Below are 14,293 nucleotides of genomic sequence, written 5' to 3' on the forward strand. Positions count from 1 at the left end.
CCTGTCCGTTTTACTCATGACTGCCATCCGATCAGCCAGACGGATGGGGAACGGATCCCCATCCATCTGTTTTTTTAGCAGATAGGATCTGATGTTGGCGGGTGTCAAAGGTGTTGGTTGACGTCCATCGTTCCATAAAGGGGACCTGAAGGGTTGGATTGTGCCTACCTGAAAAAAATTTACCCTATCCGCAAATGTGAAAGGTACCTACCACATTGAGCACAATAAAATAAATGTTCGGTAGTAAACTGTGTTAAAATTCTTACCCTAGCAGTTGCTAGTTACAAACATGCTGTTGGCTCCTGCTCTCCTGAGCCTTCAGTCTTCACAGGAAAGGGTGGACAGTGGAAGAGAGGTGGGAGGAACAGAGGTGTGTCTTGCCTTCCTAGGATATGGGGCTGTGTTTCTATTGATGCACACAGTGTAGGGAGACACAACTATAATCCTGCATGCAAGGGTGGCTTCATAGGACACTGCAAGAGAAAGATGCCACTCTAAAACAAGAAACCTGGGGCAGCAGTCAGGATATCAGCCTAATGGCACTTTTCCACTGCAAGTACCGGCTCGTACCAGGTCGGCTCTACTCGGCCCTGCTTGGCCTGGTTTGCTTTTCCACTGCTGGTACTGCATGGTATAGTGTCGGAACGGTTCGGTACGTTATGGTATAGGTTTGCTTTTCCACTAAAGTAGTACTAAAGTTAAGTGGGTGGGATAACAACCGGGTGGGTGGGATTCTTTGACCAATCAGTGGCTAGTAGTGACTGCATGCAAAGGATTGTGGGATATGGTACCAGTTTGGTACCTGTTGGAACCACAATCGAGTAGGTACTGTTTTTCAGGGCCGTACCGTACCGTACCGTTCGGTTCCATGCAGTGGAAAAGCAAACCTATACCGTACCGTACCGAACCGTTCCGACCCTATACCATGCAGTACCAGCAGTGGAAAAGCACAAAAGCAGGCCGAACCGGTACGGTTCCATGCAGTGGAAAAGCGCCTTAAACGATACATAGGCAAGGATTACCAGATAATGAAGCTGCATACTCAGTGATTAAATCCAATGGAGAAAGTGCCTAAAAAATGAAGGCTATAAAGTGATATCCTGACACACACACACACACACACACACACACACACACACACACACCTGGATGGACTATTGTCTTTATTTAACCCTAACTACTATGTAACTATATTAAGGGCAATTTATTTTTTCAAATAACAAACATGTCATACTTACCTGCTCTGTGTAATGGTTTTGCACAGAACAGCCCCAATCCTCCACTTCTCAGGTCCCCATTGGTGCTTCTGGCCCCTCCCTTTTTCCAAGTTCCCCCAGAGCAAGCAGCTTGCAATGGGGGGCACCCAAGCAGGCTCATTCCTGAGCCACAGCTCTGTGTGTCCATTCACACACAGAGCTGTGTTTCAGCCCTGCTCCGCCCCCTCTCAATCCTCATTGGCTCAATGACTGTGGTCTGACAGTAGCAGGAGACCGTGGCCTCAACCAATGAAAAGGGAAAGTCCCCAGAGAGCCATGGCTCCCGTGGACATCACTGGACCGTGATGGGGCTCAGGTAAGTATTAGAAGTGCTGGGGGGGCTGCTGCACACAGGAGGTTTTTTTTACCTTCATACGTAGAATGCATGAAGGTAACAAAAACCTTGAGCATGCAGAATCACTTTAAAAAAACAAGGCATTAAGAAAGCAATCAGTTGAAAAATGTAAGCAGAGCGGTTCAAAGGGAGGGAGGCAGAGAATTCCCATTGTAGCCCTCAAATTTTAGACCTCATGCACATTGGACATTTTTACAGCAGCTGTTTTTGGCAACAGATGTTTTTTTTTCTACAGCCAGTAAACTCCCCAGCATGTTATCCTATGTGTCCATGCACACATAGGCTGCTATCAGCAGTTTTTGGCAGGAGCAGTTTCTCGCTGTAAGAAACCCCAAAAACGAGTGGATTTTGAGTGGCGTTTTTACAGCTGTAAAAACGCTCTAACGTCGATAACGCCAAAAAACACTGCTAACTGGTATTAAAAAAAAAAAAAAAAAAATGTAAAAATTTTTTATTCCATCGCTTTTTTTAACCGCTTGCTGACTGCCGCAAGTACATATACTGCGGCAGTCAGCCCCATGCAGGCAAAGTGACGTACCGGTACGTCACTAGCCTGTGAGCCAATAGGGGTGAGGCGCGCTCCCGCCCCCGCTCGTTCACGGACACCTCAGCGCGAGTGACCGGCGGACCCGATGTCCGCCGGTCACTCGCGATCGTCCGTTACAGAGGGAGAAAGGCAGGCGGCTAATGTAAACAAAGCCGCCTGTCATTCTCCCTTGTGTAAGTGCAGAGATCATATGGTCCTGCTATGTAGGATCGTAGATCTCTGCTGTTACACACACAGCCACATCCCTGCACAGTAAGAAGCACGCCCCTAGGAACACACTTAACCCCTCCTTCCCCAATAAAGTTAACCCCTTCCCTGCCAGTGTCATTTTTACAGTAACAGTGCATATGTATAGCACTGATTACTGTAGTAATGTCACTGGTACACCCAAAAGTGGCAAAAATGTCAGTCAAGGGTCCGATCTGACCGCCGCAATGTCGCAGTCCCGCAAAAAAAATTGCAGATCCCCGCCATTACTCGTTAAAATAAAAAACAACAAAAATTACAAAAATCTTTCCCTTAGTTAGTAATAACTTTTGCGCAAACCAATCAAAATACGCTTATTGCGATTTTTTTTTTTTTACCAAACATATGTAGCAGAAAACAAATTGGCCAAAAATGTTAAAAAAATTTAGATTTTTAAATTTTTTGGGGGAATTTCATATAAAAAAATGTGAAAAATATTGATGTTTTTGCAAAATTGTCGCTCTTTTTTTGTTTATAGCGCATGATCAAAAAATTGAAGAGGTGATCAAATACCACCAAAAGAAAGCTCTGTTTGTGGGGAAAAAAAGAACGTCAAATTCATTTAGGTACAGCGTCGCACGACCGCGCAATTGTCTGTTAAATTCACGCAGTGCTGAATCGCAAAATAGGGCCTGGTCAGGAAGGGGGTAAAATCTTCCGGGGCTTCTGTTTCGAGGTGTTGTTCATTGAACATAGCCTGGGTTAACACTGGTGCGTGCTGAACACCGCATGTGATTTGCACTAAAAACGCACTGCATTCTGTGCACATTACATGTGATGTCTGTGCAATGCAATTTGAGCCATATATTTTGTATAGCTCAACTTGCATCACATTTGCACCAAAATGTTGTAGGACCCTTTTTTTTCTCCACACCTAATTGCATTGCATGGGTGTGATTCTGGCAAGCGCATTGCAATCTGTTTTGCGGTATCGTTCATGGAACATGAAGCCCTGCTGATATTATGCTGATTTGGCAATTGATTTGTCATGTCCAATTGCATGTGAAATCGGAGCCTATTGCCGGCAACGGCACCAGTTCACACTGAGGGCGGGTTTGAAATCATTCAGCTGAACGCAGACAATTTAAAACTCGCATGTCAGTGCAACTTCGGGGGGCGATTTCACAGACATCTGTATGGGTTCTTGCACAGATGTCTATTGAAGTCGCCAAAAGTAGTGCAGAAACTACTTTTAAGAACTGGTGCGGCGCCTCAAAGTCAGGGTTGCATCAATTCAGACAGTGACGTTGCCGGCAATATGCTCTGAATTGGCATGCCCGATGTGAACGGGGGCTTAATCTTCCATGAACGACACCCCGAAACAGATTGCAAAATGCAGTGAACTTGACAGAATTGCATTGCATGGGTGTTCACACCAATGTGATGCGATTTTGATGCGGGGGGAAAAAAGGATCCACATTTGCACCAAAATGTTGTAGGACCCTTTTTTTCCTCGCACCTAAATCTTATCGAATCGGTGTGAATACCCATGCGATGCAATTCTGGCAAGCATTGCATTGTGGGGAAGTCGGAGTTACTAAAATGTGAGAGGTGATTTTTAGCTAAAAACGCTGTAAAACGCAATTGCAAAAAAAGCTAAAAAAAAATGAAAAACTCTCACTACAAAGCTACTGGCGTTTTTATAAGGTCCAGTGTGCATGAGGCCTTAACGTGAAGAATGAATTGTGCACATGGTCATGTCATTCATATTTGTGTTCATAGCGTACGTACATGTTTAGCCACATGAATGTAAAGCATGCAGTGTGACATCATTGGTCAGAACTGTGAGTTGTCATGACTTGTTTTGTTTTCTTCAAAGAAGAATCATGCCGAGTCTATGAACATATCCGCCCGCGTACAGCAGGAGAAGAGAAAACCGCAGAGAGTCCGTACCTAGACACACAAGAGTCATTATGGAGTTCATCCTCCAGTCACGGTGACACCGTGGTAATTAACTCCACTACGCCGTACAGCACACGTACAGTTAGTTTAGACGCCTTTCACTGGGGAACTTGTCAACACACTGTTAGAAGCAATAAGCTTCAGCACATAGCTGAACAAGTACTATCGGTTACAAAATGTTCATTACAGATGTGGACAGGGAAGGCAGTATAAAAGATTGCAGTAAATGACTACTTGGATGAAAAGCTGGCCCTCGTGAAATCTAACGACACCAAGGAAGAAAATCATTCTGTCATCTGGCCTTCACAATAAATGTAGACAATAGTGTGCGTGTCCTAGGAAACAGAAGAAGGAGAAGCTGCTGCAGAAACATGCTGTAATTCACTTAAGGCGGCTATGACATCAATGATTTTATCACTCATCTCTAAAATGCACTTCTTTAGAACTGTTTTTATACCTACTGTTACATATTCAGATGAGACCGTAGTACTAGCAAAACCAAAGCTGGATTGTAAATCCTTCCATATACCCAATGACGTGACTATCATCAGGTTATACACAAAGTTTAAACCATCCTCCTACATAACTTGGACCAGTCTGTCTGCAGTCTTCTCTACACTACATCTATTCAAAGTCCAGAATTTATACAACTTGTCTAAGCTGTCAGAAAAAAAGGGAATGGAGAGCTGAAATTATACACTGCAGAGCTCAGTGAGAAGAGCTTTGAGAGCTGATTGGAGGAAAGGGACACACCCCCCTGCACACAGGAACAGAGCTGAGGCTGTCAATTAGCTAAAGGGCCCTCCCCTGTCACCTTTTTTTCTTTTTTTCTCTTAGTGTCATTTTCAGAAGTGATTCAAGCAGATAGCAGAGGAACAAAGCAGCAGACAGAAATGACACTTAAAGCGGAGTTCCACCCATTTTTAATAGGTTGGAATACATAGATCTTTGTAATCCCCTTTAAAACGGCTTTTACCAATGGAAACTTTTTTTTTTTGCTAGTAAATACCTTAATTTCTGCTTTATTCCTCCTCTCCTCACTTCCGGATCCGATCGGCGATGACGTCATTTGGCGATTCGCAGTGTCTGCTGGGATGTATTCTATTCCAGAAATCTCGCAGTAGCTGAGCTGTACTGAGCCGTGCCTGCCCCGCCTCCGCCCCGCCTCCTCTCATTGAGTTGTATTGTATGAATGTATTAAGGCCGTTCTCTGCCCCGCCTCCGCCCCGCCTCCTCTCATTGAGTTGTATTGTATGCAATGTATTAAGGCCGTTCTCTGCCCCGCCTCCGCCCCGCCTCCGCCCCGCCTCCTCTCATTGAGTTATATTGTATGAATGTATTAAGGCCGTTCTCTGCCCCGCCTCCGCCCCGCCTCCTCTCATTGAGTTGTATTGTATGCAATGTATTAAGGCCGTTCCCTGCCCCGCCTCGAGGGAGGCGGGCGGAGGAGGCCTTAATACATTGCATACAATACAACTCAATGAGAGGAGGCGGGGCGGAGGCGGGGCAGGCACGGCTCAGTACAGCTCAGCTACTGCAAGATTTCTGGAATAGAATACATCCCAGCAGACACTGCGAATCGCCGAATGATGTCATCGCCGATCGGACCCGGAAGTGAGGAGAGGAGGAATAAAGCAGAAATTAAGGTATTTACTAGCAAAAAAAAAGTTTCCATTGGTAAAAGCCATTTTAAAGGGGATTACATAGATCTAAAGTTCCAAAAATGGGTGGAACTCCACTTTAATGCTCTTAACTGAAACAAATACACACTATAGAGATAAAATGTAACAGGTTTTCCCGGCATTGAGCCTGATGAGGGTCTGCCATTGTTACCGCTTACCTGTCCAGCCCTTGTGAGCTGCGGCCCTGGGCGTGAGAACTGCGACATTGACAACTTCGGCATCTTTGTTTTGTTGTTTTATTGTATTTAAGGGGATGGGAGAAGGGAATGAGTGGGATACTCCTTAGGCTCATCTAAGTACAACTTGGGACTTTCTCGGAAAATGTCTGTTAACCACTTAAGCCCTGGAAGATTTTACCCCCTTCCTGACCAGGGCCTATTTTGCGATTCGGCACTGCGTGACTTTAACGGACAATTGCGCGGTCGTGAGACGCTGTACCTAAACGGATTTGACGTCATTTTTTTCCCACAAACAGAGCTTTCTTTTGGTGGTATTTGATCACCTGTGCGATTTTTTTTTTTTTTTACTTGTTGCGCTATAAACAAAAAAACAGCATCAATTTTGCAAAAATAACAATATTTTTCAAATTTTTTTATACGAAATTGCCCCCAAAAAAAAGTAAAAATCAAAATTTAACATTTTGGGCCAATTTTTTTTTACCATATGTTTGGTAAAAAAAATCGCAAAAAGCATATTTTGATTGGTTTGCGCAAAAGTTATTGCGTTTACTAACTAAGGTAAAGATTTTTGTTGTTTTTTTTAACGCGTAATGGCGGCGATCTGCGATTTTTTTTTTTTTTTGCGGGACTGCGACATTGCGGTGGACAGATCGGACCCTTGACTGACATTTTTGACACTTTTGGGGTTACCAGTGACATTTCTACAGTAATCAGTGCTATACATATGCACTGTTACTGTAAAATTACACTGGCAGTGAAGGGGTTAACTTTTTTTGAGAGGGAGGGGTTATGTGTGTCCCTAGGGGTGTGATTCTAACTGTGATTGGCTGTGGCTTGAGGTGTAGGTACAGTGATCAACGGTCCTACATAGTAGAACCGTATGATCACCATTCCTACACAGGGGAGAATGACAGGCGGCTTGTTTACATCAGCCGCCTGCCTTTCTCCCTCTGCACCGACGATCGCCGACTGACCAGCGGACATCGGGTCCGCCGGTCACACGCACAGGGGGGGTCCGTGACCACGCGGGAGCGTGGCTCCGGCGGCGCGCGCTCGCTCCCTAGACCCTCACAGGCTAGCGACGTAGCCCTACGTCGCTCTGCCTGTGAGGGGATGACCGCCGACTTAAATAGTCATGCGGCGGCCGGCAAGTGGTTATCGCTGTCTTGACACCAGCCGACGCTAGCCAATGCTCACTGACGCTTAGAACACACAGGAAGTGCTGAATCCTCGACTTTGAGTCCAGAAGATCCAGGACTATAGAATAATGAGCTTCTAACGCTGCTGTACTGCAAAGTCACTGACTTCTTCCTCCAGCCTTGCACTGGCTTGAGGTAGATTGTTATGAATTCCTGTATGGCTGCAACTCTCAACCAATACACTGTACTCTGTCTCTTCAGGGCCCAAACTGATGGTGCCCCCTTTACCTCTTCAGGGTCCCCTGATTAGGTACCCCCTCTGTCACTTCAGGGTCCTCAACCTAGGTACCCCCTTTACAGCTAGCTGATATCTGGATGCTAGAACCTTCTCCGGAGTGGTCTCCTCTAACTCTCCAGGCAGACCCCCAGGGGCAATCCTCAGTACTCCCGACCTGTGTAGGCTTTCCTGGGACTGGACCCCTCTCGCTCTCCGCTGGCTCTCGGCACACCGGATCCCCTCAGCTCAACTCAGCACTCTCTGGATTCTCAGACGGCACCCCGAGATATCCACCTTCTTCAGACAGGAGGAGAGACAGCTGTCCTCTCCCTCCTGGGACTCTGCTTCCCGCCAAAGACAATGAGTCATGCCCTCCCTCAAACTTATACCCACTCCCAGAATCCTTTGCGGCAGAATCTGCCTTCTGGGGTAGTTACAAGCCTGAATGTATCCCTGATTGGGTTTCCTCCACTGTCCTTTGAGAAGCCTCTCACAGAGCCAGCGGGGAGACTCCCCCCCACTTCAGCAGACACACCTGGAAGCCATGACACCCCACCAAAAATAAATCATGGCCCTGCTGTTAGGCAGACAAGGCCCACTAGACATTTACCTAGCACCTACCTGTAGGGTGCTACATATATATATATCTTTGTTCACAATTCATGTCTGAGGTTTACAACCACGCTCCTACACCCGTGCTTTATTCTAATTCGGATTGCTCTTCGGAGAGCATTTGACAGGCCTGCTTTACCCTTGAACTCTACATTAGTGAGCTGCAGTTGCAGTGAGAGGAGCAGATGGGGGGATGGTACAAACACAGTTTAACTGAAGGGTTTTACTAGTGTGAATAAGACCTTAGGTAATTATCCTCTTGAACAGTGGTCCTTCAGTGTATGGGATATGCATACAATAATGTACATGCATCGGCCCAAGCTGGACCAATTTATCTATGCAATGGAGATCATACCTGGAGTTCAGGTTTAAGGAAGATTTTGTAGAGGGAAGATGAAAGAATGGAAATGTACAAATAAATATACAACAGCTATGAACATGTGAAATCATAGTAAAGGTATTGTCTTCAGAATGAGCTTGAAAAATAAGGTAGTGGCTTGTCATGTGATAAGTATTAGAATTCTTGAAGATGTTTTTAAGGGAACTCCAGGAGGGAGAAGGTAGAGTGAAAACCAAAGGTCCAAAGGGTTAGTGATGAGGAAGAGGTCTAAAGATAGGAATGATATGGAAGAAATGGAGATTAAAGTTTTTTTTTTTTTTTTTTGGATAGAGTGTGGAAAGGTCTTCTATATAGAGTTAATATCGTTATCCCTGTCCTTGTTGGGAAGATCTACCTCCCTGTTTGTCCTGATGACTGTTATCGCCAAGAAAAAAAGTGAGCGTAAATATGGCATGTTGGAGTTGTCCCCAGAACAATAGCTAAAGGCTGGTACATACGAGCTGGTTCAACAGAAACCGTCCAACATTTGGTCTTTTTTTTTTTTTTTTTTTGGTGCAGTAGCCAGGAATCGAACCCGGGGCTCCCATAATGGAAGGCGAGAACGCTAACCATAGAACCGGCGAACCACTGCATCCAACATTTGGTCTGTGTGTATAGCAATCTGTCTAGCAGAAGCAGGCATAACATCTAACTTCTGTCTGGACGTGCTGGAAAGCCAACAGGTTAGCGGCATTCAATCAGCACTCGCAGCCAACAGCGAGGGGGGCAGTCCCCCTGTCAAAACACAATAGCTCAGAGGGGAGATCGCTGTACTAACATTGGATAGTTAGTACAGTGAGCTCCCCTTTTTTTTTTTTTGGTCAGCCCACTGGGTTGAACATAAAGAAACTACCTGTGTGTACCAGGCTTAATTGTAAAACTTTTCTAATGTGAACACCTGTTGTGGGGACAACTATTCAACAGAAGTTTTCATCTCTCTTAGGCTCCTTTTACACTTGTGCGACTTGAGATCCGACTTGTGAGACCCCAAGTCCCAGAACGTGTGAATGATTGAACGGTTCTATTAATTGTAAAGTACTTCAGAAAATATAGCTTTTTTAACTAAAAAAATATTCAATAAAAATATAGTTCATTAGCCTTTTAAGTTGTATGTTTTTACACAATTTCTCTTCTTTTCTTAGGAAATGAAATAAGGTGAACCAAGACAGATCCGCTTTTACCTTGCTGACATTCCTCCATCTTGTGCAAAACTCAATTTACTTGAAGGCTGAGGCTACATTTCAAATACAAAAGACATGTCAATAGGACTAAAGCAAGTATTTAACAAGGACAAGACATTTCGACCCAAGAGAAAGTTCGATCCGGGCACACAAAGGTTTGAGTTACATAAACGGGCTCAGGCATCTCTGAGCTCTGGAGTTGACTTGAAGGCTACGGTTCAGCTGCCCAATGGAGAAGACCTCAATGACTGGGTGGCTGTTCATGTGGTTGACTTTTTCAATAGGATTAACCTCATCTACGGTACCATTTGTGACTACTGCACAGAGACAACTTGTCCTGTTATGTCTGGGGGTCCAAAATATGAGTATAGATGGCAAGATGACCTGAAATACAAGAAACCTACTGCCTTACCAGCACCTAATTATATGAATCTACTTATGGACTGGATTGAAGTACAAATTAACAATGAAGATATATTTCCTACTAGCGTGGGTAAGTCTCATTTGGGCATTAAAAAAGTTTTGCTCCTAAATGCCTCTTTACTGGTGCAAGATCTGTCTAGATTTAACAAAGTACAACTAAAGGCAAAACTTTGTTTTTCATTTTGGATAGAGTGGAGAGGGATTAGAAGGTTTGTCAGTTTTTATTGCTGTCTGTGCCCCCATTAGGGAGATTCACCCTCTTTATTTTTCCTGTTTACCATTATCATTGAAAGTGAGAGTAAAGAAAATCCTACATTTTTGATTGTCCCCAGAAAACTTATAGAAGGAAAACCTTCCAATTGGGAAACTGGTTCTGGTGACCTGGGGGTCCCCAAGGAATTCCCTTAATTTGTAGGGATTTCCTCTCACTTCCTGTTTCGCTATGGGACAGAAAGTGAAGGGAAATCTCCCCAATGGGAGTTATTACTCTCACTTACTCTATTCAAAATAAAAAAATGTTTTGCCTATAGTTCTACTTTGATATTTGTTGATGCATCAACTTATGGTTACTTGTTAGATGCATCTCCTATTCCCCTGACCTCAATATCCCGTCTTCCCATGTTTTTGACTGCTTTTAAAAAGCTGAAAGCAGTTCTCTAATGTTTTTTTTTTCAATTGCTTTCAGCTTTTGCTTCCATAAATGAATGAATGAAATAACAATTCTCATAAACACATGAGATCACATGGCATGCCATCAGTGTGCCTCTGCCTTTTTCAAGGATAGAATCATTTTGCCTTTAGGGGTGTTTTAGCCAAAGACGTCAGAGAACGGTCAACCCGTCATAGTTGCAATTTGACCATCCCAAAGTGTCTTTGAGGCTGAACTCTGCCATGAGGAGTTGTCAGGTCACACGAGCTATCCTTAGTATGGCTATGCATGAAAGTGGGGTGGGAGCTGTTTACCTACTGTATGGTTTGCTGCATTTCATGATTGCACTGTTTGCTTTTAAATCAACCAAACATTTGGCAAGAACAGCCATTTAGCCCCCGTTCACACTAAGGCGACCTGGTCGCCTCAGGTCGCCTCCCATAGGGAAGCTGCGGACCCGTTCTAATAGGAGCGACACAAGGGTCCGGAGCTTCTTTGGGGCGACCAGGAGGCGATCGCCATAGACTTCAATGTTATGAAGTCCGTGGCGGCCGCTCCGAGGTCGCGGCGCGCTGCTCGCACCGCGATCTCGGAGGTCGCCCCGGGAAGTAGCGTCGCGTGTATGTGAACCGTCGCTTACAGTATCGTACATAGCAATGTGGCTCGTTACAGTTTGGCCCCTTTCATATGGGCATTGTTGGTGTGGCAAAACTAAGCAGTTGAGGCACATTTTTAAAGGTTGAAAATATTTTATCATAGGATTTTTTTTAAATTTCCAAGAAGGAAAAAACAGCGCATACAGTCACTTATTACCGCGTAACTGTGGCAAATGGCAAACGAGTACAGACATTCAGTAACTATATTGGGTGGAAAAGGTCAATAACTGGCCATTATTAAGTGAATGTCACTGAAAACGGAACTGCATAAAATAAGATCATGCATTGTTGGGTATACCAAGTCTATGGCATAGTCCTAATTGACAATGCAAGGGCAATGAGGTGCATTTTTAATTGCCTAAGCTGCCTGCTCCAACCGGATGGCCTCTTACAAGTTTTCACAGCTGTAAGGCAAAAAAGTGGGGCATTTTGCCTTCAGAAGGTGATACAGCCTGCCAACACCCATTGAAGTGAATATTGCAGTAACCCTTTTAAAAAGGCATACGGAACTAGGCATATCACCTCTGGATTGCCTACTAAGCCTGCTGACAAAGTGATCCACCACACATTGCAAGTCAGCAACATTGCTCATGTGCAGGGCCTCTGATCTGTTGTACTGGGCCCAGGCCCCATTAGCTAAACAGGGAGGCCCAGACCCCATCAACTAAATAGGGCCCATGCCCTATCACCTAAACAAGGGGGGCCCGAGGAAGCTTTGTTGTTAATTTCTGCATAATTGAATAAATTTATTTTACTTGATCACACCCTCACTCCTACTTGCTTACCAGGGCTTAAATTACATTTTCCGTGGTCCCATTAAGTCAACTAAGGGGCCAAAGAGGTGGGAGCAGATGACTTTTTTTTTTTTTTCATTTTTGGGGCGTAGGTGGATAAATTTAGTGCCGCTGTGACACTGAAAACCGAACGGTTGTTGGGGGGGGGGGAGGGGGGGCTATGAATGTAGGCAGGGTTGGGGGGAGGCCTGTAAGGAAGGCTGTATGGGGCCCTATGATTTCTAACAGCGGCCCTGCTCATGTGAAAGGGCTCTTGACTACAGTGATTGGATTAAAGTTTTACATTAAAAAGATGACATGCATAGGGATAGGTAGCTAGAAATCTTCAGACAGGAACCTTCAGCAATGACAGCAGGTTTATAATACATTTTCTGTATTTGGTGGGTTTAATCTTATAATGCAGCCAATGGTCACTACTAAGAAAACCTAATCGAGTCTGTACATCGTGCTTTGATTCATGTCCTAGATCTGATGAGGGATAAAGACCAATAGAAATCCAATTTAGATGTCACATAGAGTGACAGCAGTGCAGCTATGAAGATCATGGCAATAAATCATTGAGAAGAAAGGCGAGACATGTTATTTCAGTCAATGCAGTCATTTCTTAAAGCGCAATAGCTGCATTTTTTCAGTTTAACACATAAGGGCTCATGCACACTGCAGTTCAAAAACAAAAAAAGCTGCTTTTAGCCCTCGTTCACATTGGAGCGATTTGACAGGTCAAGCCGCATGACAAATAAATATATGTGAGTACCCGCGCTATGGTTTTGAATTAAAAAATAAATAAAGTGCTAATAGTGTGTAAGGCCCTAGCCACAATTTCCTTTTTGGGGCTGCTGCATGACAACTCACAGCCTATTGCTGGCAATGGCATCTTTCAATTTGATGCAACGGCGACTTTGCTTCCCCGCACCGATTTGCAGAAGCACTTCCTGCACTTCTTTTGCTGATGTCTTTCAAGTAGCACCTCAAGATGACACTGATGTCTTTCAAGTAGCACCTGAAGATGACACAGATGTCTTTCAAGTAGCAAGTGAAGATGACACAGATGTCTTTCAAGTAGCAAGTGAAGATGACACAGATGTCTTTCAAGTAGCACCTGAAGGTGACACTGATGTCTTTCAAGTAGCACCTGAAGATGACACTGATGTCTTTCAAGTAGCACCTGAAGGTGACACTGATGTCTTTCAAGTAGCACCTGAAGATGACACTGATGTCTTTCAAGTAGCACCTGAAGGTGACACTGATGTCTTTCAAGTAGCACCTGAAGGTGACACTGTTGTCTTTCAAGTAGCACCTGAAGATGACACTGATGTCTTTCAAGTAGCACCTGAAGATGACACTGATGTCTTTCAAGTAGCACCTGAAGATGTCACAGATGTCTTTCAAGTAGCACCTGAAGATGACACTGATGTCTTTCAAGTTGCACCTGAAGATGACACTGATGTCTTTCAAGTAGCACCTGAAGATGACACTGATGTCTTTCAAGTAGCACCTGAAGATGTCACAGATGTCTTTCAAGTAGCACCTGAAGATGACACTGATGTCTTTCAAGTTGCACCTGAAGATGTCACAGATGTCTTTCAAGTAGCACCTGAAGATGTCACAGATGTCTTTTAAGTAGCACCTGAAGATGTCACAGATGTTTTTCAAGTAACACCTGAAGATGTCACAGATGTTTTTCAAGTAGCACCTGAAGATGTCACAGATGTCTTTTAAGTAGCACCCGAAGATGTCACAGATGTCTTTCAAGTAGCACCTGAAGATGACACAGATGTTTTTCAAGTAACACCTGAAGATGTCACAGATGTCTTTCAAGTAGCACCTGAAGATGACACAGATGTCTTTCAAGTAGCACCTGAAGATGACACTGATGTCTTTCAAGTAGCACCTGAAGATGACACAGATGTCTTTCAAGTAGCACCTGAAGATGTCACTGATGTCTTTCAAGTAGCACCTGAAGATGACACTGATGTCTTTCAAGTAGTACCTGAAGATGACACAGATGTCTTTCAA

At 44.3% G+C, this 14,293-nt stretch overlaps 1 protein-coding gene across 1 annotated transcript in view; it reads left to right on the plus strand.

Annotated features, from left to right (window-relative positions):
• The window catches only part of MOB3B (MOB kinase activator 3B), a 178,830-nt gene that overhangs the window by 44,771 nt on the left and 119,766 nt on the right, over positions 1-14,293 (plus strand). The window contains exon 2 of the mRNA XM_082256279.1: positions 9,717-10,248. Coding sequence (XP_082112405.1) covers positions 9,831-10,248 — 418 coding nt within the window. The 5' untranslated portion in view covers positions 9,717-9,830. The remainder of the gene's footprint in view (positions 1-9,716; positions 10,249-14,293) is intronic.

Source organism: Pelophylax lessonae, assembly GCF_965119305.1.
Source record: "Pelophylax lessonae genome assembly, chromosome: 1".
Classification (NCBI taxonomy): Eukaryota; Metazoa; Chordata; class Amphibia; order Anura; family Ranidae; genus Pelophylax; species Pelophylax lessonae.